Here is a 27,841-nt window from a genome sequence, read left to right as displayed (position 1 = left end):
TAGGATGACTTTTGATAAAATGAAGGATTGAGAAGGAAATGGAGCAACAGTTAAGGAATGAATTTTTGCTAGCTGTATGCAAGCAGTCATCCACATATTTATTCCTTTCTCTGTACTACAAAGGATGAGCATAGTTTCAATGGGGGTGGGGGACAGGGAAATAGGGTATGGTGGGGTGGGGAGTGATATACAGGTACATTTATATCTGGTATGGTGCTATGTTTTTGGCAGAAGCAGTCCTGAACTCTTGAAGTTCTGTAAAACTCTTCATTGTAAGATCAAGGTAGAATTGGCATAAATTTATACAACAGAGTCTAGGAATTTTACCCATTATATTATCTAGAAAGGACTGTAAATACTTTTTTCCAGCTTGGGGTTGGGTGGATGTGAGGCAGATTATAGTTTTGGTAGAGTTGACACAGAACAGTTCTGCCAGCTACCTTCGTAGCAAGTCATTAAAAAAGACATGCCATTACCTCCATGAAAGCAAACTGGTTTTGTCTATTAACAGGAATAATATTTAGTACAAAAATATAGGTATCTAACATAGGTCTGAGGTAAGCTGGCAGCCTAAATACCTTACGTCTAGAAAACTGAAAGAACAATCATTTTTCATTGTTATGTTGATCAGTGTTCTTGGTATTCTGATTAATTAACAGGTATAATTTAATGAAGTAAGCTGAATGCTGACTACAGGCAGTCTACATTGCAGTTTCTCCTCTTAAGCAGTGAAAAAAACCCAGGAATTTTAGGGCAGTATAAGTCAAGAACTCAATACTAAATTCATTGTAAACAATTAAACAGTGTGGAGCTCAGGTAAAACTTTACCACTATACCAACAGAGAAGAAAAGAGCAAACATACCCAAATGATCACAATCAAGGTCATAAGTGGCAGTGGCTCTTTGGAGGACATCTGTTTTTTTTTCCCTTGCATCATTTTTCATTGATTTTCGAATGTCAGGAACAACTCTTTTAGTTTTCTGTTTTTGTCTGGCCTTTCCTTCTTTCTTTTCACAAGACCTAAAAACAAGTATAGTATTTTTCCTCTAATATTGGTTCTCAAAAAACAAAAAACTAAACCCATAAATAAATAAATGAAACTCCCTCAGATAAAGCTTTTTTCCCCAGCAGATTACCTTTAATCTTACATTATTTAAGCTTTCATGGCTTCTACCCTTTTCCTCCCACAAACAACTTAAGTATAACATCTTAATGACCTCTTAAGTTCTTCTTATCTATGCTCTTGTATTTCCCACTTAAGCTGATATTGTAAGAAAATTACAGGACAAATTCTGCCAGTTGTCTGTTCTTGTAAAGTTTATTGAAACACAGCCACATTCATTCTTTTCAGTACTATCTATGTTGCTTTTCCACTACAAAGGCCCAGTCGAGTAGCTGTGATAGAGGCAGCATACCCATGAAAATACTATCTGCCCCTTTACAGAAAAAAATTGCCAGCCCCTGTTATACCTTATTACATTGTGACATGATTAGTCAACTTACACAACCTATCCCTTATGAGTTTTTAAGGGCAAGAATTAATCAAATTCAGACTTCCCTCGTGGTCCAATGGTTAAGAATCCACCTGCCAAGGCAAGGGACACAGGTTCGATCCCTGGTCTGGAAAGTTCCCACATGCCGCGGAGCAACTAAGTCCGTGCATAACTACTGAGCCCACAAGCTGCAACTACTGAGCCTGCGGGCCAAAACTACTGAAGCCCGTGCACTCTAGGGCCCGCATGCTGCAACTACTGAGCCCATGTGCTGCAACTACTGAAGCCCACATGCCTAGAGCCTGTGCTCTGCAACTAGAGAAGCCACCACAATGAGAAGCCTGCGCACCTCAATGAAGAGTAGCCCCCGCTCCCTGCAACTAGAGAAAGCCCGTGTGCAGCGACGAAGACCCAGCACAGCCAAAAGTAAAAAGAAAAAGAGTACAAAGCAAAAAAAAAAAATTTAATCAAATTCTTCTTTGTTTTCCCAAGGCTGATAGAGTGTCTGCTAAGCAAATGACACTTAGTAACTACTGAGGGAATGAATGAATTAAAAAAGGACCAGACTTCCCTGGAGGTCCAGTGGTTATGACTCCACGCTCCAATGCAGGGTACATGGGTTCGATCCCTGGTCAGGGAACTAAGATCCCGTGGCCAAATAAAATAAAATTATTTAAAAAAAAAAAGATCAAGAACTTCAGACTCATGTTTAACAGCTACATGCCTCTTAAAGGGTAAGTGACTGTGATGACTCCTTGAAATACATCAAAGGTTTTATTTTCCTTTTAGATTTATTCCATGTGACAGAAGTTCTAGTAAACTGTTACTGCCTTCTGAAAGTCTATGATCAAAGACAGCTTCAACACTGGCATTTCCAAAAATACAAATTAAAACCACTTTACATTGGTTACATGAGAATATACATTTGTAAAAGCTCATCAAATTTTATTCCTAAAAGATACAGTTTATCAAATGTAAATTATATATCAATAAAGTTGTTTTTTAAAAAGTTCAAAGGTACTTTACCTTAACTGTTCTAAAAAATTATCAATGTACTCTTTCCATTTTTCTGGAAATCCAAACATAAATTTCCTTATGAGATAATTTGGGTAACCTATTTAATGATAAACAAACAAAAATTACCTGAAAGTCTAGATTTTAAAGTGATGTCATTAATTCATTAAATAATTTAAAAATATATACTTATTGCTTACTATATGCCAGGCACTGTCATAGATACTGAGGATTCAGCAGTTAACGAAACAAACAAAAATCCCTGCCTTCATGAAAACTGGCTTCTAAACAGAAGGCAAACCAATAAGTAAAACATCTCGTTTGTTAGATGGTCATCGATGCTATGGAGAAAATTATGCAGTTAAGGGGAATAGGGATACCAGTGTGTTCATTCTAGAGGAGGAGAAAGGCAGCAGGCAGCTTTTCAATAAAGGACAGAGACATTCTCACAGAAATAGCATCATTTGAGTAAAGCCCTGAAGGACATGAAGGAGTGAGCAATGTGGCAATATAGGGTTAAAGCAGTGGAAGCAGAGGGAACAAAGTGAAAGGGTATGAGGCAAGAGTGTGCCTGGCTTGTTTGCAGAATGACAAAGACATCAGTGTAGTTGGAGTGAGGAGAGGCTACTCAGATAGGTAACAGAGGTAGTTGGGGGAGATTATAAAGCCTTGGGGTCATTTTATAAACCGAGTGTTTTACTTTGGGTGAAATGGGAAGCTATAAAAAAATTCTGAGTGGAGGAGTCACAGAATTTGACTTACTTTAACAGGACTGAATTAGCTATTTTGAGAACAATCTGTGGAAGTACATAGGGAGAAACAATGACACCAGTTAGGAGGTTACAGCAATGATTCAGACAAAAGATGAGGAAAGTCCAGACCACAGCGGTGCAGCAGAAGCCTGGGTTCTGGATATATCATAGAGATAATGCCAGTAGGATGTACTGATGTACTAGATGGGAGTGTGAGAGAAACTGAGGATTTAAGGGTGTCTCCTAGGAGTTGGCTAGCCACTAGAACCATGGAAAGAGGGGAAGACTGTAGCCTATACAGATTTAAGGGAGAAGACCAGGTTTTAGACATATTAACTCTGAGACACCTGTAGACATCCTAGTGGAGATGTCAAATAAGCAGACAGAAAATGAGTTGAGTGGCTCAGGGACTATTCTTTGTTACAGATAAAATTTGGCATTTGTCAAAATATGAATGAGATTTAAGCCTAAAAGAAATCAGCACAGCACTGAGTATAGAAAGAGCCATAGTCTATCCCATCATTTAGAGGCAAAGAAGAAAGAGAAAAATAAGCAAAGAAGCTAAGAAGGAACAGGGAATGAGGCAGCATGAAAATATAGTATTCCAGAAGCCAAGTAAAGAAAGTGTTTCAAGAAGGTAGGTGTGATTAACTGTGTCAAGTGTACACTGGATTTAGCAATGTGGGGGCCACCAGTGACTTTGATAAGGGCTGTTTTGGTGAAGAATTGAGGATTAATGCGTGATTAAAGAGAATTCAAGAAAAAAATGAGAAAGAATTCAAGAGGAATTAGATCTAAGTATAACATCATCTGAGCTGTTTTGCTGTAAATGAGAGCAACAGTGGCTGAAAGAAGTGTGGTTAAAAGAGGGCCCCCCTCACAGTTTTATTGAGAAATAATTGACATACTTTACAGTATAAACTTAAGGTGTACAGTATGATGGTTTGATTTACATATTGTCAAATGATTGCCACAATAGGTTTAGTTAACATTTAGCATCTCATATAGATACAATAAAAAGAAAAAAGCAATTTTAAAATTTATAAATGTTATGAGATGATTTAGCATCTGCACCTCTCCTTCCTCACCCTCTCCCCACATTTTTTACAATAATTTTAATTATACCAAAGATTGTTTGCATCATTATAACAACGTGAATATTGTCCACTGCAGAACCTATTAGAATACTGTGATTACATGTCCTTTCCCCATGCTGTACATTTCATCACTGTGACTCATTTTGTAACTGGAAGTTTGTATCTTTTAACCTCCCTTACCTATTTCACTCATTCCCTGACCTCCCTCCCTTCTGGCAAGCATCTGTTCTCTTTATCTATGAGTCTGTTTCTGTTTGTTCATTTATTTTTTAGATTACACATACAAGTGAAATCATATGTTATTTGTCTTTCTCTGATTTATTGCACTTAAAATTTAATACCTTCTAGGTCCAGCCATGTTGTCACAATAGCAAGACTTCATTATTTTTTATGGCTGAAAAATATTCTTTTGTGTGTATATATATAGACATATATATATATACATATATATATACACCCCACATCTTTTTTTAAAAATGAATTTATTAATTTTATTTATTTATTTTTGGCTGCATTGGATCTTCATTGCTGCACATGGGCTTTCTCTAGTTGCAGCGAGCGGAGGCTACTCTTTGTTGTGGCAGGTGGGCTTTTCATTGCAGTGGCTTCTCGTTGCAGAACACGGGCTCTAGGCACGTGGGCTTCAGTAGTTGTGGCACGTGGGCTCAGTAGTTGTGGCTCGCAGGCTCTAAAGTGTACGCTCAGTAGTTGTAGTACATGGGCTTAGTTGCTCTGCAGCATGTGGGATCTTCCCGGACCAGGGCTTGAACCTGTGTCCCCTGCACTGGCAGGCGGATTCTTAGCCACTGTGCCACCAGGGAATTCCACCACATCTTCTTTATCCACTCATCCATCTATGGACACTTAAGTTGTTTCTGTATCTTGGCTATTGTAAATAATGCTGCAATGAACATAGGGGTGCATTTGTTTCTTCAACTAGCGCTTTTGTTTTCTTTGGAAAAATACCCAGAACTGGATTGCTGGATCATATGGTAGTTATACTTTTAATTTTTTGAGGAACTCCCATACTGTTTTTCCTAGTGGCTGTAAGGAATTTTCTTTCCCAACAACACTGCATCAGGGTTCCCTTTTCTCCACATCCTCACCAACACATGTTATTTCTTGTCTTTTGGATAATAGCCATTCTCACAGGCATGAGGTGATATCGCATTACAGTTTTGATTAGCATTTCCCTGATGATTAGTGATGTTAAGCATCTTTTCATATCTGTTGGCCGTCTGTATGTCTTTTTTGGGAAAATATTTATTCTCTGCCCACTTTTTAATAGGGTTGTTTCTTTTTATGATATTGGGCTGTATGAGTTCTTTGTATATTTTGGGTATTAATCCCTTATCAGTAATATAGTTGCAAATATCTCCTCCTATTCAGTAGGTTGCCTTATTTTGTTGACAGTTTCTTTTGCTGTACGGAAGTTTTACGTAGTCCCATTTGTTTATTTTTTGCTTTTGTTGCCCTTGCCTGAGGAGACAGATCCAGAAAAATACTAAGGCATATGTCAACGAGTTTACTGCCTGTGTTTTCTTCTAGGAGTTTTATGGTTTCAGGTCTTACATTTAAGTCTTTAATCCATTTGGGGTTTATTTTTGTACATGGTATGAGAAAGTAGTCTAGTTTGATTCATTTGCATGTAGCTATCCAGTTTTCCCAGCATCATTTATTTAAGAGGCTGTCATTTCCCCATTATATTCTTACCTCCTTTGTCATAAATTAATTGACCAAATAAGCATGGGTTCATTTCTGGGGCCTCTAATCTGTTTAGTTGATCTATGTGGCTGTTTTGGTGCCAGTATCATACTGTCATGATTACTGTAGCTTAGTAGTATAGTTTGAAGTCAGGGAGTGTGGTGCCTCTAGCTTTGTTCTTTATGCATTTAGGTATTCCTATGTTGGGTGCATATATATTTACAATTGTTATATCTTTTTTTGGGATTGTTCCCTTTACCATTATGTAATGTCCTTTTTTGTGTTGTTACAATCTTTGTTTTGAATTGTTTTGTCTGATGTAAGTATCGCTAACTTGGCTTTCTTTTCATTTCCATTTGCATGGAATACCTTTTTCCATCCCCTTACTTTCTATCTGCATGTGTCTTTAGATCTGAAGTGAGTCTCTTGTAGGCAGCATATATATGGGTCTTGTGTTTCTATCCATTCAGCCATTCTATGTCTTTTGACTGGGACCATTTAGTCCAATTAAAGTGACACTTTAAGTGCCTTTAATGCACTTAAAGTGACATTTAAAGTAGTTACTGCCATTTTGTTAATTGTTTTCTGGTTGTGTTAGCAGTTTTTCTGGTTGTGTTTATAGTTTTTTGTTCCTTTCTTCTTTTGATGGCTATCTTTAGTGTTATATTTGGATTCCTTTCTCTTTTTTTGTATATCTATTATAGATTTTTGGTTTGTGGTTACCATGAGGTTTATATATAGCGTGTGTGTGTATATATATATATATATATATATATATATATATATATATATATAAAATTATTTTAAGTTGATGTTCTCTTAAATACAAATGCATTCTAACAACCCTGATTTCACTGGAGTAATATCCTTGAATAAAAGAGGATAGGAGCTGAAGCATAAATAGGTGGACACAGACAGGAACATGGAAAGTTTGTCCACAATAAAAGCAGGTACAGACATAAGCAGGTGAGCAAATGTGACAGAGAAGTTTTCTTTTGATTGTTCCTATTGCTCAAGTCCTCTTCCTGCTCCCCTACCCCCACAGATGAGATAGGGAGGTAGGAGATGTGTAAAAATATGAAATAGTTATCAAAGACAATGGGAGAGTGAATGGATTAGGGAGCTGTGGTAGAATACCAAGGGGCACTAAGTGATCACAGCTTGTTGCTGGTAATCATAAATTTAAGGTGGACTACTCAGATGTGTTCTTCTTCAGTCACTTTAGCTGTGTACAAGGCACAGGCAGAAAATTAGATTGTATCAGGGCTGGGGTTGTGCCAGGCAGGTTCAACAAAGAGAGAAATTGGGGAGCTAAATTATATTCTTATAATTTATTCTTACAATTCCTCACAAACAAGGAACATTTCACTTGAATGTTTTTTAAATCACTGGACTTAAACTGTCAATAAGAGTGATTAAACCAAGAAAGGATCAACATATAACAGTTTTACATCATGTTGGCAATTTTAATTTTTAGTTTTGATATATAATTTTAAAACACCTAGTAAAAAGCAAAACAGTGTATATCACTGTTAGATATATGGTTAATTGTTTCACTTAGTAAACTAATTCATCAATTAGTAATGACAGTTTTTACCTGCTTCTTTCATGGAAATCTGGTCTATCATTCCTTTTAATATATAAATGTTGCCTGATAAAGTCCTAAGTTCGTTGTGCTTAATCCGTTCTATAATTGCATTACTGTGCCAATATATGTTAGTGATGTCTCTAGGAGAAAAAATAGCTTAGTTAAAACCAAAACATTCACATTTTACCAAGAGTCACAATGTACATATATAAGCATGTAAATTTATAACAGAAAGTAATAAATTTGCCCTCCAGCTATAATACTAGTAATCTAATTACAAAACATTTGAGGCCCAAACATTGCAACAGAACTCAACCTCTTGGCTAATGTGATCCTCAGAGTACCAAGAAACTGTATTGTGGCCAAACTATACCCCTAGTATAAAATATATCATTAGCAAGAAAGCAGAGCCTTCTCCATCTGGTGCTAACAACTGATGTTCAGCTTCCAAAGGATGATTTCCCTGTACCTCTCCTCAGGGGCTATACTGTGTTAGCTTTCACATAGTTATATGGTTTGGATTATTCTAATCTTGTATTTTTTCCTCTCACTATATAGCCAAATGTCTTTACCTTCCTCTTTGCAAAGTACCAAAAAGAGGTTCAAATTGGGAAAAGACAAACTGCAGTATCAAATCACTGACCCACAAATCTACTCTTCATACTTCCTTATGTGAAACTAAGAATAAATATAAAATAGAAAAAACAAAGTATGAAGATGTTTTAGATAAATGTTGAACATTCTTTGATTCATTAGATAACTAATAAGAAACACTCTAGGGCTTCCCTCGTGGCGCAGTGGTTGGGAGTCCACCTGCCAATGCAGGGGACATGGGTTCATGCCCAGGTCCAGGAAGATCCCACATGCCGCAGAGCGGCTAGGCCCATGAGCCATGGCTGCTGAGCCTGCATGTCCAGAGCCTGTGCTCCGCAACAGGAGAGGCCACAACACTGGGAGGCCCACGTGCCCAAAAATAAAAAATAAAAAAAAAAAAGAAACATTCTAAATATAAATGTAATAAATAAGAAAGGTAAGTTCTTTAGTTTGGTCAAATGTAATTAAATTCATACATTATACTTTAACACAATATTCTCGTCTTCTGTTCTTTCTATCTTTATTTTATTTAGCAAATATTTAAATAGTACTCTAAAAGTACTGTTCTCAAAGTCTTATAAATATTAACTCATTTAATCCTCAAAATAACCCAAAAGGTAGGTCATACTATTATTGTCATCATGCAAATGAAGAAAATGAGACTGAAAGAGGATAAGTAATTTGCCCAACTCATATAACCAGTAAAGAGCAGTAATGGGATTCCAACAAAGGCAATCAATGCTGCCTCTGGATATTAAGGAAATGGGTGCAAGGCAGGCAGAAAGTGAGCAAGACAGATTTTATACACTTAACTTATAAACTTGCAGGTAAGTATCTTGAACAGTGATACACTGTATTGTTTTATTACAACCTTTTATTACAATTTTTTTTAACTACTAAGAAAATTGGTTTTGAAGAATAGGAAATTGTGCTAATAGAGAAGCAGAACTAGGCAAAGCCCACTTACCATATGATGCTTTCGCTTTAGGGAGAACCAGAAAGTGCCAATGATTACTTAATATGTAGCTGTATGGCAAAGTGTTATATATTTTGATTTCTTTTCTGGATCAGTAATTTATATCTGGTTGTCCCAATTTAGATGTGAGAATCTGGACTGAAATGCATGTAGTAAGTATTAACTAATCATATAATTAAGCAGATAATACCAGTTCACTTATTAGAACCTCTGAAAAAAATAAAGCACTGTGCACACAAATTTGAGCTGTCACTATTTTAAAAATAATTTGAGTTAACAGACAAAAGCAAGAAAGCTGGTTACAATCACAATGGTCATACTCATTTTACTTCACTGCCATCAGTTTGTAACCTCATTAGAAAGTCTTTGTTTTGTACCAAGATGCAATTTGTCATGCATCTCCTTTTAAGCTCTTACACACAAGTATCTTATCACAAATTTTATTAAAAGAATACTGAAAAGTTACACTTACATCAATTTTCCTTCTACACATATAGCAGTGTTATCATTGATGACTTTAATCATCCATTCCTGTAGCTGGACTACCTAATTAAGCATAAAATGAAGTATGTTATATTTTGTATTACTTGTAGCATTTGCATTACAAAATCCATTTACATTAAAAGAAAAAACTTGTATGAGTAATCCAAATGAGTCCTTAGTGTTCATCTACGTAAGAATCACATTCTATTTTATTTTTTTTAATTTTTTTATTTTTTTTATTTTTTTATTTTTTTGCGGTATGCGGGCCTCTCACTGTTGTGGCCTCTCCCGTTGCGGAGCACAGGCTCCGGACGCACAGGCCCAGCGGCCACGGCTCACGGGCCCAGCCGCTCCGCGGCACGCGGGATCCTCCCAGACCGGGGCACGAACCCGCGTCTCCTGCATCGGCAGGCGGATTCTCAACCACTGCGCCACCAGGGAAGCCCCACATTCTATTTTAAACAGCAATAAGGTAAAAACTCTTCTACATAATTGAACAAAAGATGAATGGAGGACTTCCCTGGTGGCACAGTGGTTAAGAATCTGCCTGCCAGGATGGGGATGTGGGTTCAAGCCCTGGTCCGGGAAGATCCCACATGCCACGGAGCAAATAAGCCACAACTACTGAGCCTTTGCTCTAGAGCCCGTGAGCCACAACTACTGAGCCTGAGTGCCACAACTACTGAAGGCCGCAAGCCTAGAGCCTGTGCTCTGCAACAAGAAGCCAGCCACTGCAATAAGAAGCCTGTGCACTGCAGCAAAGAGTAGCCCCTGCTCTCTGCAAGTAGAGAAAGCCCGTGCACAGCAACGAAGACCCAACGCAGCCAAAAACAAAATATAAATAAATAAATTTTAAAAAAAAAAGATGAATGGAGAGAGACTGAACTGAGGTTGTACTGCAGAGTTTGCTCTACAATCCAGAATCAATTATACTTTAAATATTCTTATGTCAAATACCCTTAACCACTAGGGAAAAAAAAAACACCTACAATCCTAAGGTATCCATTAAAATACCAAAACTCACAAAAGACCCAATAACTTGGAGGAAAAAACAGCTGTGTAATATACATTTCACCATCACTCTTACCCTTATATAATTAGAGCATGTTTTTTTTTGCAAAGTTGATTTGGAGTTGCATTAAATTTCCTAAAAAGGTGACTGCTAGTAATCTATATTTAGTATTCTATTCCAAAACAAACATCTGAACAGCTCAGAGAATTCTTTATTTTAGAACAAGTAAAATCCTACATTACTGTAAAGGAAGATTTCTGTGAACAACTGTGTTATGAAATTATTGCGTATATTGTGTAACAATCTAATAATGAACTATTTCTGATGAGAAATACATCCATAAAAGTCATACTTTGAGTCGCCATTTTATATATAAAATTATAAACTTACATATAAAGACAAATTATTCTGTGGTAGTTTTTTTTGTTTGTTTGTTTGTTTGTTTTTGAGGTACGTGGGCCTCTCACTGCTGTGGCCTCTCCCGTTGCGGAGCACAGGCTCCAGACGCACAGGCTCAGCGGCCATGGCTCACGGGCCCAGCCGCTCTGCAGCATGTGGGATCCTCCTGGACCAAGGCACGAACCCATGTCCCCTGCATCGGCATGTGGACTCTCAACCACTGTGCCACGAGGGAAGCCCTCTGTGGTAGTTTTATGCTGAGTCAGTAAACTAAAATGGAAGGGTATTCATTTAAAAAATTACAGGTAGGACCTTGGGAAAGAGGCAATAAAATTTCTTTTTTTTTCCCTACTTCTGCATTTGGAACTATAAGATATATCAAAGAATCTGTCAGATGGAGATGGTATTAACAATAAAAGCTAACAGTAGGCAGTGTTCCAAGCATCTAAGATACATTGACTCATGTTATTCTCATAACACTAGGAGGCAGGTACTATTATCTTCATTTCATAGATAAAGAAACTCTGTAAAGTATAGTTCAATAACTTGTCCATATCACACAGAGCTAGTTGGTATCACAGATGGGTTACAAATCTAGGAATTTTGGCTCCACGATCCTGTATCATACTGCTTACATGAAATACCAAGGGACTTTCCTGGTGGTACAGTGAGTAAGACTCTGTGCTCCCAACGCAGGGGGCCTGGGTTCTACCCCTGGTTGGGGAACTAGATCCCGCATGCATGCTGCAACTAAGAGTCTGCGTGCTGCAACTAAGAAGTCCTCACGCAGCAACTAAAGATCCCACATGCTGCAACTAAGACTCCATGCAGCCAAAATAAAATAAAAAACAAAAAACAAAACAAACTATGTTGTTAAAAAAAAAAAAAAAGAAAAAATCAGAACTTCCCTGGTGTCGCAGCAGTTAAGAATCCGCCTGTCAATGCAGGGAACATGGGTTTGATCCCCTGTCCAGGAAGATCCCACATGCTGTGGAGCAACTAAGCCCGGGCACCACGACTACTGAGCCTGCACTCTAGAGCCCAGGAGCCACAACTACTGTAGCCCGCATGCCTAGAGCCTGTGCTCCGTAACAAGAGAAGCCACTGCAATGAGAAGCCCGTGCACCGCAATGAAGAATAACCCCTGCTTGCTGCAACTAGAGAACACCCAGGCACAGCAACGAAGACGCAATGCAGCCCAAAATAAATTAATTATTTAAGAAAAAAATCAAACATTCATTCATCAAACATTTGTTGAGCTCTACTATGCTCCAGGCACTGGTTTAGGCATGGGATTCATCCAGAAACAGAATAAAAAGGCCACCCTCTTTAGAGCCAACATGTGTGTTATATGTGTGGTGGTGGTGAGGGGGCTGGAAGCAAGCAGAGTGGTGGTGGTGATATTCAAATAAATGGACAAATAAATAATAAAATGTCAGACAGTGATAATATTAAAAATAAGTATAAATAGAGGATTTTTTTTTTAGACAGGATAGTCAGGGAAGGTCTTGGAACAGAGAACTGAATGAAGTAAGGGATGAGCCATATGGATATCTGGGAGTAATTCTCCCAGGCAGAGGGAACAAGTACAAAGGCCCTAAGTAGGTAGCAAGGAGGGCACAGTAGCTTGAAAAGAGTAAGCAAGAGAGATGAGATGAGGCTGGATTACCTCTAGGATTGAATTATGTAGAGTCCTATAAGCTATGGTAAATGTTTAGTGTTTTTTCTCTCTTTTTTTTGGCCGCCACGTGGCATGTGGGATCTTAGTTCCCCAACCTGGGATCAAACCCGTGTGCCCCCCCATTCCCCACTCAAAGCCAGTGAAAGTGCTATGGAGTCTTAACCACTGGACCACCAGGGAAGTCCCAGTGATTTCTCTTGAGGTGAGAAGTTACTAGAGGATTTTGAGCAGAGGAGTGACATGATTTAATATTCTATTAAGGGGCTGCTGGGTAGAAGTTTGGCCTATATATAAAGATTCTGGCCTCTATTTAGAAAACAGACTGAAGGGGAGAGAGGCAATAGTGGAAACAGGGAGGCTATAAGGCTACTGTAGTAATCCAAGAGATTACTGTGCCTTGGACTAGGAGGTAGTGGTTGAGCAATAAGGAGTGGTCATATTCAGGACAGCAGAGACAACAGGATTTCTTCATGGTTTAGATGTACAGTATGAGACAGAGAGAGAGACAGAGACAGAGAGACAGAGAAAGAGAGAGATAGAATAAAAAGTCCAAAATGAACCTAAAATTTTTACCTAAGTATTTGGTGAAATGGTATTACTATGTACCAATATGGGACACAATGTTAAATTTGAGATGCCTATTAGGTATCAATAGAGAAGCTGTACAGATAATTGCATATGTGAGTAGGGTTTACAAGAATGTTCTGGGCTGGAGATATACATTTGGGAGCTATCAACAGAGAAATGGAATTTAAAGCTATGGCACTGGATAATAATAGTCTAGAGAGTATGTGTAGAGAGAATCAGTTTCTAGGACTGATTCTACGGAATCCAACATTTACAGGTTGTTACAAGACAAAGCAGCAAAGGGGAGTGAGAATGCCCAGTGAGGTAGCAGAAAATTAGGAGAGAGTTCCTAGAACCTAAGCAAAAAAGCAGTACAACATTTTGAGAAGGATGTCCTGATTCACTGTGTTAACCTCCCCCATGAGTGACAGAATAAGGAATAAGAATAATCATTGGATTCAATGATATGGAAATCATTGGTGAACCTGAAAAAAGCAATTTTCATGGAGTAGTGAATATGAATGTCCAAAGTGGAACTTGTTCAATAGGGAATGAGATAAGAAGTGATCACTGTGAATACATATACCTCGTTCAAGGTGTTTTGCTGTAACAAACAAAAAAAGGGGTGGTAGCTGGAGTGGGATATGGAGTAAAAGGAAGGTAGACTTTTTCTTCATATTTTTAAAAAAACGCAGGTCATGTTTCAGCATGTTTATATACTAATGGGAATGATGCAGAAGAGAGGAAAAAATTGAGGGGAGAAGGACAAAGTCCTTTAGGTGGTAGGAGGAAATGAACTGGCCTTGAAAAGGAACACAAACTGTTCATCCATTTTAACAGAAGGAAACACAGAATATGTGGATAGAGCAGCAAACAGACGGATAGATTTGGTGATGGGAATATGAGGTTCTCAATGAACTGAGAATGAGGAGGAAAGAGAAGGTTTGGAGGTTTTAAGAGAGAGTAAGAGTGGCATAACTCCTCTAGGAAAGTCAGAGTGTGGGGTGGATTGACAAATGAAATCTAGCAGGACTGATGGGCAATACTGAGAGCCCATTTAAGGTTTGTTGTCAAATTTAAAATGATACTAGACAATATTTTTGTGCATTTTGTTCCAGTCATCTTCTACTTCTCAGGTACAGGTATATAGCAAAAAAAAAAAAAGAGTAAAATTTAACCAGGGTTACAATTTTGCCAGAGGAAGACAGAAGGAAAAGCAATAAACAGAACTGAGTTTAGTCAAGGGAATGATTATAATGATGGACCATGGACTCTATGTAAGGTAAGAGAAATGAGGACAGAAAAGATTTGATGAACTGAAGGTTGTCTTAGTGGGGTGGAGTATTGATGGTGGGGATGGGGGAAAAGTACTAGAGGTAGAATGATCTGAGCACACAGGATTTAATAGTGAGAGTGGGAAGCTTGAAAGTGAGAAGCTGGTGCATGGACTGGCAAAGACAAGGGATGGGTAGGACTAGAGTTGAGGGTATTGGGAGGGAGGTCTCTGAAAATCAAGAATTCAAGGAGGCTGGATAGATTATCTACATGGATATTGATGTCACAAGAGTTGACGACAGAAGGAGTAGCAGAGGAAAAAGTAACAGGTGTCAAAACACTTCAACAGGATGCAAGCTCATGACTAGGAAGCTGCGCTATAGATGACTACAAAAGGACAGAGCGAGTGGTAAAGCCTTATGGCACATGCTTCAAAAGTTAGGGAGGGGGAAGGAGTGGTTTTAGAGAGAAGGAAGGAAAAATGACCTGAAACAAGAATGAGGAACAAGAGGAACGCACATTATATCATCTCTAGGTGCAACAGAATATGGGATATGGGAGAAAAAAGAGCCACCATTTAAGAGAAACAGCCATAATTTTAGTTAGAGCAAAGTTAAGAAATGTTCATAGAAGATTGAGAATATAACATTTTGCTAATGCTGTAACTCGAGTTCAAGAGAGCAATGTAATGTTGGGAGAGTTAGAGATGAGTGAGAGACTGGGTCAGACTAAGGCATGTACAGAACTGTATAGAGATAAGAGACCTGGGAGGCTTGGACTTTGCGTAGTAGCTGAGGTAAACAGTACTATAGAGATAATGGAATTAATACTGTAGGGTCTCTTAGAACAGATGCCTTTAAATCTTTTACTTAACCCACCTCATACTTTTAAGACAACATCTAAAACTTCTCCTCGTAAGTCTAAACATTTGCAAATAATGCAATTTCCAATAAATACACTGAGATACAAAACTGTAACTGTTATATCTCTCTTTAAAATTTAGACAGGGACTTCCTGGTGCACAGTGGTTAAAAATCTGCCTGCCAATGCAGGGGACACAGGTTAGAGCCCTGGTCTGGGAAGATCCCACATGCCGCGGAGCAACTAAGCCCATGTACCACAACTACTGAGCCTGTGCTCTAGAGCCCGCAAGCCACAACTACTGAGCCTGTGTGCCCCAACTACTGAAGCCTGCGTGCTCAGAGCCCGTGCTCTGCAATAAGAAGCCACCACAATTAAGAAGCATGTGCACCGCAAAGAAGAGTAGCCCCCGCTCACCGCAACTAGAGAAAGCCCTTGCACAACAATGAAGACCCAACGTAGCCGAAAATAAATAAAATTAAATTTAAAAAAAAATTTAGACAGAATTCAAATATCATCTGAGTCTGATACCTACAATCATCCTTTTAAAAATAAAGGCTCAAACCTTTACCAATTGGAAAGTTTACATTGTATCCTTCTGCTTGAACTTGTATTTCTATTACACTTCCTTCAGAGAACTTATCCTAATATAACATAGTTTGATGGTCTAAAGTCTTTCATTGATCCCTCTGTATTACAAGAGAAAAACTCAAATCTTCAGATGCTGTAACTCTTCTTTTAATTGCTCTGTTAATAGAAGCCCAAGAATCAGGAAAAAAAAAATTTAAGAATACCTCACTGTTCATCCCCAAAGGGAATTGAAGATTGTACTAGTAATAGAGCAAAGTAAGAGTTAATGCCTAGGTCTTACTTTTAATCCACTGTTCTTTTCACTAGGCCACACTGCCTCTACACTAAATAATAACAAAACCCCAAAATGAAGATACTGTTAATGAGAAAGCAAAAGAGCTCATGCTCTTGAAGGATGGGGGTTAAAAAAATATATACATCTGCTTTAAAAGTTTACCTTATTTTTATTAACTCCATTAGTAATAGTTTGGCATGTACTTGGAGAAAGCTTCCAGGCATTGCTTTTTGATCTCTGAGGTATTCCTATATGAAATCTTGGAGTTGCAAGCACAATTTTACATGTATCATTCATGGAACCTGGAAGATCAGTCTCTCTAGGCATTGTTTTCTCATTTCCTTCCTTAATTTCCTGCTTTGAAGTGCCTTCTGTTGTAATCTTACTATCATCAGAAACCATTAATTGACTGCCATTTTTAAAAGGAACACAGAGAGTCTCAATGGTGGTATTTTGGGATTTTTCACAGGTAGAATCAGTGCCTTCTAAAACAAATGTGTCCTTTTTGGACTTAGTGATTACAACTGTATTCTCCTTTGAGTGAAGAACTTGTCTAGCCAACTGAGCTCTAGTTAATGCCTTGTTTGAGACTCCTACAGCTGAATCATTTTCATGTTCTTGGTTCAGAATTGGAAGCTCTGCAAAAAAACACAAAACCAAACAAAATTTATAGAAGGATAATATGAAATTTAAAAAGAGCAACAGAACAATTAAAACTGAAGTATAATTGACTTAAATATTAGTTTCAGGGTATATAACATAAGGATTCAGTATTTTTACACATTACAAATCATGCACAACATAGGATCACCACAATAACTAGTTACCATCTGTCGCCATGCAAAGTTATTACAATATGATTGGCCACATTCCCTACGCTGTACATGAAATCCCCGTGACTTATTTATTGTATAACTGGAAGTCTGTATTACTGATCTACCTCATCTATTTCACTCATTTCCGCCTCCCCAGGCAACTTTCAGTTTGTTCTGTATATCTATAGGTCTGTTTCTGTTTTGTTATGTTTGTTCATTTGTTTTGTAAAACTGTTTATATTAAAAAGTCTTCAGGTTAGAAATGTTCCACCCTCCAGCCCAGTTTTTCTCTGAGTGCCGCTGGCTTTTACAACTCAATCTTTTATCCACAGTCAATACTTGCTGCCTACACAGGGGAAATAATTATCTAGAACATTTAGCCATACATTGAAATAACAAACTAAAAACAAACAAAACAAAGCAAAAAGCACTTTACCATAAGTTAAATTGCACAGAGGTGCCTTCTTTTCCTGCTGATACTGAATCTTTTGCTTGACTGACAGGAAAATATTATTTGATGATTCTGAAGGAACTTCTTGGACTGAGGCTGCGATTTTTGTTTTTTTTTTTAAAGAAAGAAGTTGAGTTGTATTAGTCACTAAGAAGAAAAAAATGCCTTAAAAAAATCTTGGAATAGATTTAGGTTCAGTAATGATCCGACCAATAGTGTATACTTATTGAATATATGACAGTTACATTAAGTTTTTTCCCTTTATTATTGTCTCATGCCTTCAACAGATTCTCTATACCTACATTGCTGAGAAAGAATTTTTTTTAAACTTCTCCACATTACTTGCCAACTCTAGACAAAAGTATACTACTGAACTCAGAAGCCTAGACATCTGGAATAACATTCTATTTCTGCCACAAATCAGTGTTAAGGTTATATATGAAGTGCCATCCAGCCTTGAAAATTCTGATTTTGCTTCTGGTTCCTGGAAATTTCCAAAATGTGGAAGAACAGTTGAAAAGTTGTAACTTATACTTTAAAAATCAACATGTTGAGATTCAGTAGCAGACTAAATCATAATATATATTTCTTTGATATCTCTTTAGCAGGTCTTCAAAGGCACAAATCTGGTAGGCTTATCAACTAGAAAAATAGGAACTAATAGTATTACTTACATTTTATTCTGCTTTACATCCTAGATGGTTAGTTTTGTTTCTTGAATACAGAAATGAATTTCTTTCACACAAAAAGGGGAAGGTAATCAACTTAATTTGTACCAGAGAAGGAAAAACTGAATTATTTTATATGTTTAATTTTAAATATTATACTTGAAAAAACTGGTAGTGATTATACTTTAATAAGTATGCCGCTTTAGCCTTAGAAACCTTAATATAAAGATTTTATTATAATGATGTGTCATAAAAGAAGGATAAGTTTCTATTTCTTTAATTCATTCTACTAGAAATAACAAGGCAATGTAGTAAAGATGAGTAGGTAATTCAATCAAATATAACATGCTATATAGAACTTGGGCCATTTATTTGAGAGTCCAAGGATCCATGCAGAGACTCTCCAAAAGATCTCTGAAATTATATACAAAATCTGTGTTTGTATATATGTGCATTTTCTGGGGAAAGATTCATCAGATTCTCAAAGTAGTCAGTTACTTCTCTCTAATTCCACTTTACATATAAAACATGCTTTAATATACATTATTTCATTTGCTTCTCCCTTTTCTCCTAGACTGTATGAGATTATTTTGTATACTCCCCCACCTCTATCCTAAACTCCCTTAGAAAACTCTGCTTTTTGTGTCAAAATAATCACTGTCTTTGAAATGCAACAATATACCCACAATCTATTGTGTAGTAGTTAAGAGCATGGGCTTTCTAATAGATACCTGTATTTAATTCTCAGCCCATCACTTATTACCTGTGAGACACAGAGCAGATGTGACATATTTAAAAGCTCCATCTCCAAGACTATTAAATAAGCATATAACCATAGTGTTAGAATCAAAAGAAATAATGCATGTAAAGTATCTTTATCAATTATTGCAACTCATTAAAATCTCAATTTCAAGTGTCCCAATTTCTGATCACCTTATATCTTTCCAGATCATTCTCTCAAATTCACTGACTATCCCAACAAGACCTACACTTCTTCACACTTCTTCACCTCCTTCAGGTCTTTTTTTCTCTGTCTAACCAACTTAAATTTCATGGCCAATTGTGACCACCCCCTTGCACACACACACCAACTCCTTTGTCCTTTTTTCACATCATCCTACAGGCACACCTCGGAAATATTGTGGGTTGAGTTCCAGACCACTGCAATAAAGTGAGTATCACAATAAAGTGAGTCATGTGAATTTTTTATTTCCCAATGCATATAAAAGTTATATTTATATTATATTGTAGTCTATTAAGAATGCAAGTCTTATGTCTAAGAAAAAATGTACATACCTTAAACAATTATTGCTAAAAACGCAATTTCTTTTTTATAGCAACTTTACTGTTAAAAAATGGTAACCATTTTCTGACAACACAGAATTGCCACAAACCTTCAATTTATAAAAACCGCAATATCTGTGAAGAGCAATAAAGTGAACTGCAATAAAACGAGGATGCCTGTATTTGGCAAAATTACAGTCCTGATAAAATCCAACCCCCTTCCTATTCTCCACCAGCAGCTATGCAGCTAGAGGAAAACTCACAACCATACTGATTGGTCCTACCTAAATTCATGCCCACAAATCTCAAGTAAGTCCTTAACATTGCCCAGGAAATCAGGCCTAGGCCATTTACTCTTTTGCTCTCCTACACTATTCAAACCTCCTCAAACTTCAATACCTGCTTCCCATTCTCGCTCTCAACTGATGACTTGATTTCCTATTTCAGATTATTTCTGAAGTCACATAACACTGCCTGCCTTCCTGTTTGATGTTGTTTATGTTCCTAGCGAAGGCCAAACATCCACTTTTAGATTCTATTCCCTCTCAACTACTCAAGAATATCATACTACAAATCTCAGTTTTTCCTTCCCTAGTAGATCATTCCCAAAAGCACACCAAGATGATGTTATTTCACTAATCAATAAAAACAACAAGATCTTCCTAAACCATATTTCCCATATTTCTCTGCTCCCCTCAAAAAGAGCTGTCTAGGGCTTCCCTGGTGGTGCAGTGGTTGAGAGTCCGCCTGCGGATGCAGGGGACATGGGTTCGTGCCCCGGTTGGGAGGATCCCATGTGCCGCGGAGTGGCTGGGCCCGTGGGCCATGACCGCTGGGTCTGCGCGTCTGGAGCCTGTGCTCCGCGGTGGGAGAGGCCACAGCAGTGAGAGGCCCGCATGCCGCAAAAAAAAAAAAAAAAAAAAAAAATAGAGCTGTCTATGTTCACCATCATCAATTTCTCTCCTCACACTCTCTCTTGAATCCTCTTGAATCACGTTTTTGCTCCTATCACTCCACCAAAACTGCCCACATCAGTCATCAATGATTTCCACGTTGCTAAATCGAATAGTCAAATCTCAGCCTTCATCTTTCTTGACTGATTAGCAGCATTAGACACAACTAATGACAACTTCCTCAAAAGCATTTTGTTTTCTTGGGTTTTTCTTCTTCCTCATCTTCTCAGTGGCCTTCAGTACTTCCTACTCTTCTAACTTCTAAATTTCAGGGTGCCCCAGGACTCATCTTTGAATGTTTTTTCTGTGTACACTTACTCCCTGATGATCCCATCTAATCTCATAGCTTTAAATACCATTTAGGTGCTAATGACTCTCAAACGTATTTTTCACATCTGGACCACTTCCCTAAATTCCAACTAATTTTTTTCAAAAGTCTAATTCACAACTACACTTCAATTTTTAACAGACATATCAAAATTGACATGACAACAAACATAACTGCTGGGCCCCCAACCTCACTCCACCTGTCTGCCCCACCTCAGTTAAATCATTCCAGTTGCTCAAGCAAAAAAAACCAAAACCAAACAAACAAATCACCCTTTTTACCTCTTATATTCCACATCTAATCTCTAAGCTAATGCTATTGGCTCTTCCTTCAAAATATATCTGGAATTCAGCCACTCCTTATTCTCTTCACTGCTACCACCTGACCAAGCCAACACCCTCTCTCAACTGAATTACTTCATTAACTATTTCAAATTTTAAAATGTAAGTCAGATCGTGTCATTCCTCTGCTCAAAACTCTCCAGTGGCTCCTTAATTTGTTCACAATAAAAGCCCAAACTCTAACATTCAACTGTAAGGCCCTGCATTATCTGACCCTCTATTTATCTGCTCCTTCCCAGCTCTGTCCACTCACTCCATGATAATCTCATAGCTAGTCCACATACTTCTATTTCAGGGCATTTGTACCAGCTGAAGGATCATCCTTCCCCATTCAGTCCCCAATATATCTGTATCTAGTGCCTCCTTCAATTTTTGGCTCAAATGCCACCTTATTGAAACATTGACCACCCCATTGAAAATTACAACCTCCTCCAACTCTCCCCATCATGCTTCCTCTTTTTCTTTCCAGAGCATTTTTCTTCTATTATATCCTAAAAAATACTTATTTGATCTGTCTCCCAGCAACTGAATGTAAGCTAGCTTCATGAGGGCAGAGATTTTTGTTCATTTTGTTCACTGCTGTATCCTGCCCGAGTGCCTAAAACAGTATCAGACACAATAAACACTTTTCAAACCAACACGTAATAAAACTAACCTCTTAGTGAACTGTCTTCCGGCTGGAATGATTTGTTGTTTTCCTTTTCTTCACAGAGGTAGGTATGCTGTAATACTCCTTCCTCAGCTCCGTTAGGAGTGAAAATTTTATTACTTTCATTTTTTGGTGGTTCCAACAAACTGTTTCTTGATGCTTGTTCTTGCTTGTTACGTAGTACTTTTTCTTTCATTCTTTGAAATATTTTTCCTGGTGATTCATAGCTTGCTTTATTTTTTAATCCATCCTTGTTGGGCTTTATAGCACTGATATCAAGAGAACTGTTAGAGGTGGTAGCCTCAGCTAGCATGGTAGATTGAAATATATTTTTATTATTAAAAACTGTTATTTCTAGGAACTGACTCTTTTTATGGTCATTACATTTTAAAGAGGACTTCTGATATTTCGCCAAATCTTTTACAGGAGTAAGTGTGCCTGAAGGAATGTTGTCAAAAAAGACTGCATGCATGGGCATATTTCTCCTCTGAGAAGATGTCTCTGAAGACAAGTGAATTCCTGGATGTTTCAAAGGTGTTGCAATCATCTTGATAAACAGAAACAACAAATTTCCTCTAACAGAATATTCACTTAAACACAATTTTCAGGATAGATCTTCAGCGGGGGGCCAGAAGAACCTGTAGTTCAATGTGAAATCAACCTTTACCATGCTTTGGTACAGAAAAAGTTAAGTTTATTTGCTTTCCATAACAACATTATACTAATTAAAAGGTTTAATCGGTTCATAACAACACTGGATAATCTATAGCTCACAAATCAGACTAAGATTTTATATTTTTGTTAAAGCCTCATTTTACTATTTTTCAATGATAAACAGTTTGGCTTTTAAATTTATTTCTCTACGAAAAAGCAGCTTTCACCAAGTCTTCTACTTAATCGCTCTAGGGGCTGAATTTTGAATATCTGTTTTTGAAATTTATTTGAACCTCAAGTCCTGGAAGTTCCAATCTAATATTTGCATCAAAAACCATTAACTGACATTTGCATATGGCACTACGTTAAGTTATAAAAAATTAAATTTCACCAATATGGTTTTTCCTTTTAGGCACTTAAATTTTAATGCAGCAGCTACAATGATATATCCTAATGAAGGCTAAAAATCCATTCAATTTTTAAGATAAATAATCTCCAATCCTGATTTTGTTATGCTGCAGAACATTTTAACTGTGAGGTTTTAGTTTAAAGAAAATGTCAAATCAAAAGTAAATTATATTCATTCTAATTTTCTAAACATTTACTGCTAGTTAGAGTTTTTAGAGGAAATCATGTACTTGGGCATACATGGTCTTAGACTTGTTTTAGCTTGCTTCTTACATATAAATTTTATTTCCCACACCTAGAAATTAAGATTCTAGGTGATGAACCATAGTTACATTCTGTAATACCTGGTAAATTAACAAAATATTTCAACCTGAGGAGCTCAGAACTTGAAAATCTAGATTTATAGCATCTCTGATCACTGAATTTATAACTATTCCAACCAGTCTTTGACATCATATAAACATAAAAAGCCTATTTCAGAAAATACAAATGCAGTCAGACCAAAGACATCAAGTATCTTTATCTACAGTAACTTCTGTGAGAAACAAATATGCAAGTTAAAAATTCATATACAAATTACCATTTTATCCGATAGTTTATAAGAGAAAAAAAGAAGGAAATATTCCTCGATAACAAGAGCTGACAAAAAAGGGTTATCCTGGGAATGACACAAAAACCACTGAATTCAGCAAATATGTATTAATGTATATATTTATGCATTTGGCAATGTGCTAGTGACAGGAATGCTGTGCTGAGAGTTGTAATACTCACTAGCCATTCTCTTTAAGCTCTCAAAACAAAAATGAATAAACTGGGACAACTGCACGGAAAGAAGGCAAAGTATGTGCAGGTTTACACAATCTCAATTCCTTTGAACCTAACGAAATGCTCAGCAGGAAGTATAAACTGCAAATAAACTAGCAGAACTAAGAACAGGCCCAATCTGTAGCACAATAGTCCTCCCCCCCACCCCACTTCTCCCAGGGAGGGATACATTATAAGACACCCAGTGGATGCCTGAACGTGTGGATAATGCCAAACCCTATATATACACTATGTTTTTTCCTTTACGTACATACATATGATAAAGTTTAATTTGTAAATTAGGCACAGTAAAGAATAAAATAAAACAATTATAACAATATACTGTAATTGGGACTTCCTTGGTGGTCCAGTGGTTAAGACTCCGCACTTCCAAATGCGGCAGGGTGTGGGGTCGATCTTGGTTGGGGAGCTAGGATCCCACAGGCCACGCGGCACAGCAAAAATAAATAAAAAATAATAAAAAGTAATAAAAGCTATGTGAATGTCATCTCTCTCACTCAAAATATCTTATCGCACAAATTTAATGCCTTTCCAACTTAACTAAGCATTTATCATGCACTGTGGCTGTAAACTTTTGCAGTTTGGGGTGCAGTAGCAAAACCTGCATGCATTTCTTTTTCCTTCTTCACAATTTTACAAATAGAAGATTCGGTTTTAACCCAGACCGTAACAACCTCAGCATACGATTTTTTTTCCTCATTAAGTCAGGAGCTTTCAACTTTTCACTTAAAGGAAGCACTTTACAGCTTCTCTTTGGCATATCCAAATTGCCAGCACCACTACTCTTGTGCTTTGGGGCAATTATTAAGTAAAACTAGGGTTACTTGAACACAAGCACTATGATACCTCGACAGTCCATCTGATAACCGAGAGGGCTGCTAAGTGACTAATGGGTAGGATATGCTGGACATAGGGATGATTAACATCCCTAGCGGGACAGTGTGAGATTTCATCATGCTACTAAGAAAAGCATGCAATTTAAAACTTATGAATTGTTTATTTTTGGAATTTTTATTTTAATATATTCAGACTGCAGTTGACTGAAGGTAACTGAAACTGTGGGCCGAGGAAAGTGAAACTGCGGGTAATGGGGGCGGGGGGCGGGGGGGACTACTGTACACACACAGAACTGTTTTCATCTAAAGGCATATAATTACAGTCACAGTGAAAGTCTCCAAGAACCAGCACACAACTCTTCTCTTTCATGTTGCCCAACTTCTTCCTTCTCAATTCAAACATGTAGTAGGATTGAGAGGTGCATAGTCAAGATTCTGAAAATCCTCAAATTCCACTCACCCTCCCGAAAGATGCAAAAAGTTCCTCTTTAAATAAGAAAGAGAAGCACCTCTTTCTTATTTATGTGATAAAGAGCAACTCAATAGAAGCGAAGAGTTGCCAATAGTTGCCAGGTTTCAGTGCAGTTGGTGGAAAAGAGAAGGATATAGAGAAAAAAAATCACCCAGGATTTTCTCTGACCATAGAGACTTTGCAGAAGAGATAAAGAAGAAAAACAAAAAGCCACTGGGTAGAGGCCACTCAATAAACACCTGAAGCCCCATTCTCTTCCTAGTTAACAGAAAAGCAAAACAAAGAAAATAAATCATGATGCTCAGAATCTAGGACTGAAGAAGAGAAGGTGAATTCTAAAATGGTATGCTTGTGCCTTCATTAACTGCTTAAAACTATTGGAAAATCTAATACTTATAATTTATTCTGAAAACTGACAAATGCTGATGTACTAGGAAAAATGGCTATTTATTTAAAATAAATACTCAGGCGTGGGAAAACCATTATATAAAAAAGCTAGCTATGAGCATTTATAGTATGTAAAAGGCAGGCTAAACAACTGTTATCATGGATATGATACTGAAAGTAACTTTTACTCTTCTTCCTAAGAAGACATGAAAAGTTCTAGGAATTTACTGTTGTGGTAATATTAATAATAATTATAATGGAATGGATCAAAACTCCCAAGGCACACTAACCAAAACTGGGAGATACAGTTGGGGAAAAAATGAGAGGAACAGTAAGTTAACTGGCAAATGATACATTTGGGGGGAAAATGCAGCACATGACACACTGAGGGCCAATACAGATAACATTCAAAGAAACCAAATGAATCAATTTAAATAAATGATCAACACAAAAAATGGTCAAAGGACATTTATGGCAATTAATGGAATACAAAAGGCCAATAAATGAGTCAAAATGACACTCCATTTTACTAATAAATGAAGACATGCAAATTAAAACAGTGAGACGCTTATCAGATTGGTAAAGATTAATTTCAAAATATAGGTATGCATGCCATTGGTCAAGAAATTCTACTTAAAATTCTTTTTCTTATAGAAACATCTACATAAGAATGCAAATATATATGTGGTAAGAATAGTCAACATCTACTGCATATACATAGTTGGCCTATATATAAAGATGGGACAAAATTCTCCTGTTCACTGAAGTACCAGGCTAACTAGAAACAACCTAGATGTCTATCATTATGGGACAAAATTCTGCTACATCCATACAACTGAATTCTATGTATTCAATAAAAGGATATATACACACACACACGCATATACTGACATAGAAAGTAGCTAGGATACACTAAATTTAAAAAGCAGCAGCACAGGACGTACAATTGAATTTCTGTTAAAAAAAAAAAAGTCAAAAATAAACAAACACATCCAGGAGCATAAGCATAGGGCAAAAAATCTGTGAGTATATCAAATTGTAAACAGCGTTTATCTTTGAAGAGCAGCGTTTATCTTTGATGAAAGGGCCTCCCACTACCTAAATAATTTCACTTACATCTGAAAATATTTGCAACTAATATGTAATTTAATCAGAAGAAAACAGAAGCTGGATGGATCAATTGTTTCTTTAGCTCTGTGGATGCTGGGTTCCAAGGTGAAGAATCGGGCAGTGATGCACACAATTCTCCTACTTGGTAATCTTCTAAAAAACATTTTTTTTTTTCTAGAAGTGATTTTAGAAGAAAAGCCTGGAGCGCTCACTATCGAAACGAATCTTTAGGAAAGTAGTCTACTCTCTTGATAACTACAGCAGACACGCAACAAATACACATCTAATGAATGAGTAGTTGTGATACCACAGCCAAACCCAGAAATGTACAGAAGTATGCGAGAGCCCAGAATGCTGAAGCGCTGAGACTCGCGGCGCCAGAAAGGACCCGAGGCAGGAGGCGAGGGAAGAGGGGCGGGGTGGCCGTACCTTGGGCGAAGGGCCTGGCATGGCAAGACGGCTGCAGTCTGGGCTCGGCTTCGTGCTGAGGAGAGGGGGACCTGGGCGCCCCAAGAGTGGCGCCTCTGGCCCAAGTCGGACCCAGCTCGCAGCGGCCTAGCCCCAGGTGACGCTCACTTTCTCGGTGAGGTTCCCTAACCCCTAAACAGCTTGGGAATTCAAATTTGAAGAGCCCGCCCTCCCAGCCAGCCCGGGATTGGCGCGCCCAGGAACTACGTCACCGTGCGTCTCACTGGGACTCAGGAGAACTGGGGGTGATCCCCGCTCCGCGTGAGCAATGCTGTTTCCATGAAAACTGGGCAACCCCAAGCTACCGCGGGTACTGGGCACGAACCTATAGTCGTTCTCGGATTTCGTTTCTTCTTCAGAGGGGCGCTAGCCCCACCTTCCGCCGCTCCTCCCGAAATGCTCTGCGGCAGGAAGGCCTGCGTCAGACGTCGCCCGCGCGCTCCCGCGCTACTGCAGTTTAAGAAGTTTGGTCCTTCCCGGTTACCCTCCTGCTCTATGTGTGAAAAGCTAACAGCTTTTGGTTAGGGGTTCCTTCTTAGTGTGAGGAAACGGCTTGCTGAATACGTTTGAGAGAGCTTTTAGTTTTCTCAGACCGTCAAATATTTGAGGCCGAGAAGGAACGTTTTGTTCTTAGGGGATTATGGACTGAATGCAAAGTTATACTTTCAATGGGATGTTTAGTTTGAGCTATTCCCCCAGGAAGTGTGATTTTTTTTTTTAACCTGATCATCTCGATTACTATTCTGGGTTGCGGTGCATTCGTGACACTCGCGTTGAGACTTATCCCTGTCTTAGGCTACTCCCAGTGATGCTCTGCTCTGACTAACCAC

The 27,841-nt window shown here is 37.9% G+C and overlaps 1 protein-coding gene across 1 annotated transcript in view; it reads right to left on the bottom strand.

Annotated features, from left to right (window-relative positions):
- Positions 1-27,398, bottom strand: part of MIS18BP1 (MIS18 binding protein 1) — a 60,889-nt gene extending 33,491 nt beyond the window's left edge. The window contains exons 1-8 of the mRNA XM_059058953.2: positions 27,337-27,398; positions 21,858-22,489; positions 17,614-17,724; positions 16,525-17,000; positions 9,692-9,765; positions 7,659-7,789; positions 2,521-2,608; positions 864-1,021 (exon numbers count right to left, since the gene is read on the bottom strand). Coding sequence (XP_058914936.1) covers positions 864-1,021; positions 2,521-2,608; positions 7,659-7,789; positions 9,692-9,765; positions 16,525-17,000; positions 17,614-17,724; positions 21,858-22,398 — 1,579 coding nt within the window. The 5' untranslated portion in view covers positions 22,399-22,489; positions 27,337-27,398. The remainder of the gene's footprint in view (positions 1-863; positions 1,022-2,520; positions 2,609-7,658; positions 7,790-9,691; positions 9,766-16,524; positions 17,001-17,613; positions 17,725-21,857; positions 22,490-27,336) is intronic.
- Between the last annotated feature and the right edge of the window lie 443 nt (positions 27,399-27,841).

This window comes from Kogia breviceps, chromosome 3 (genome assembly GCF_026419965.1).
Source record: "Kogia breviceps isolate mKogBre1 chromosome 3, mKogBre1 haplotype 1, whole genome shotgun sequence".
Classification (NCBI taxonomy): Eukaryota; Metazoa; Chordata; class Mammalia; order Artiodactyla; family Physeteridae; genus Kogia; species Kogia breviceps.
This window is presented reverse-complemented; position numbering and strand designations above follow the sequence as displayed.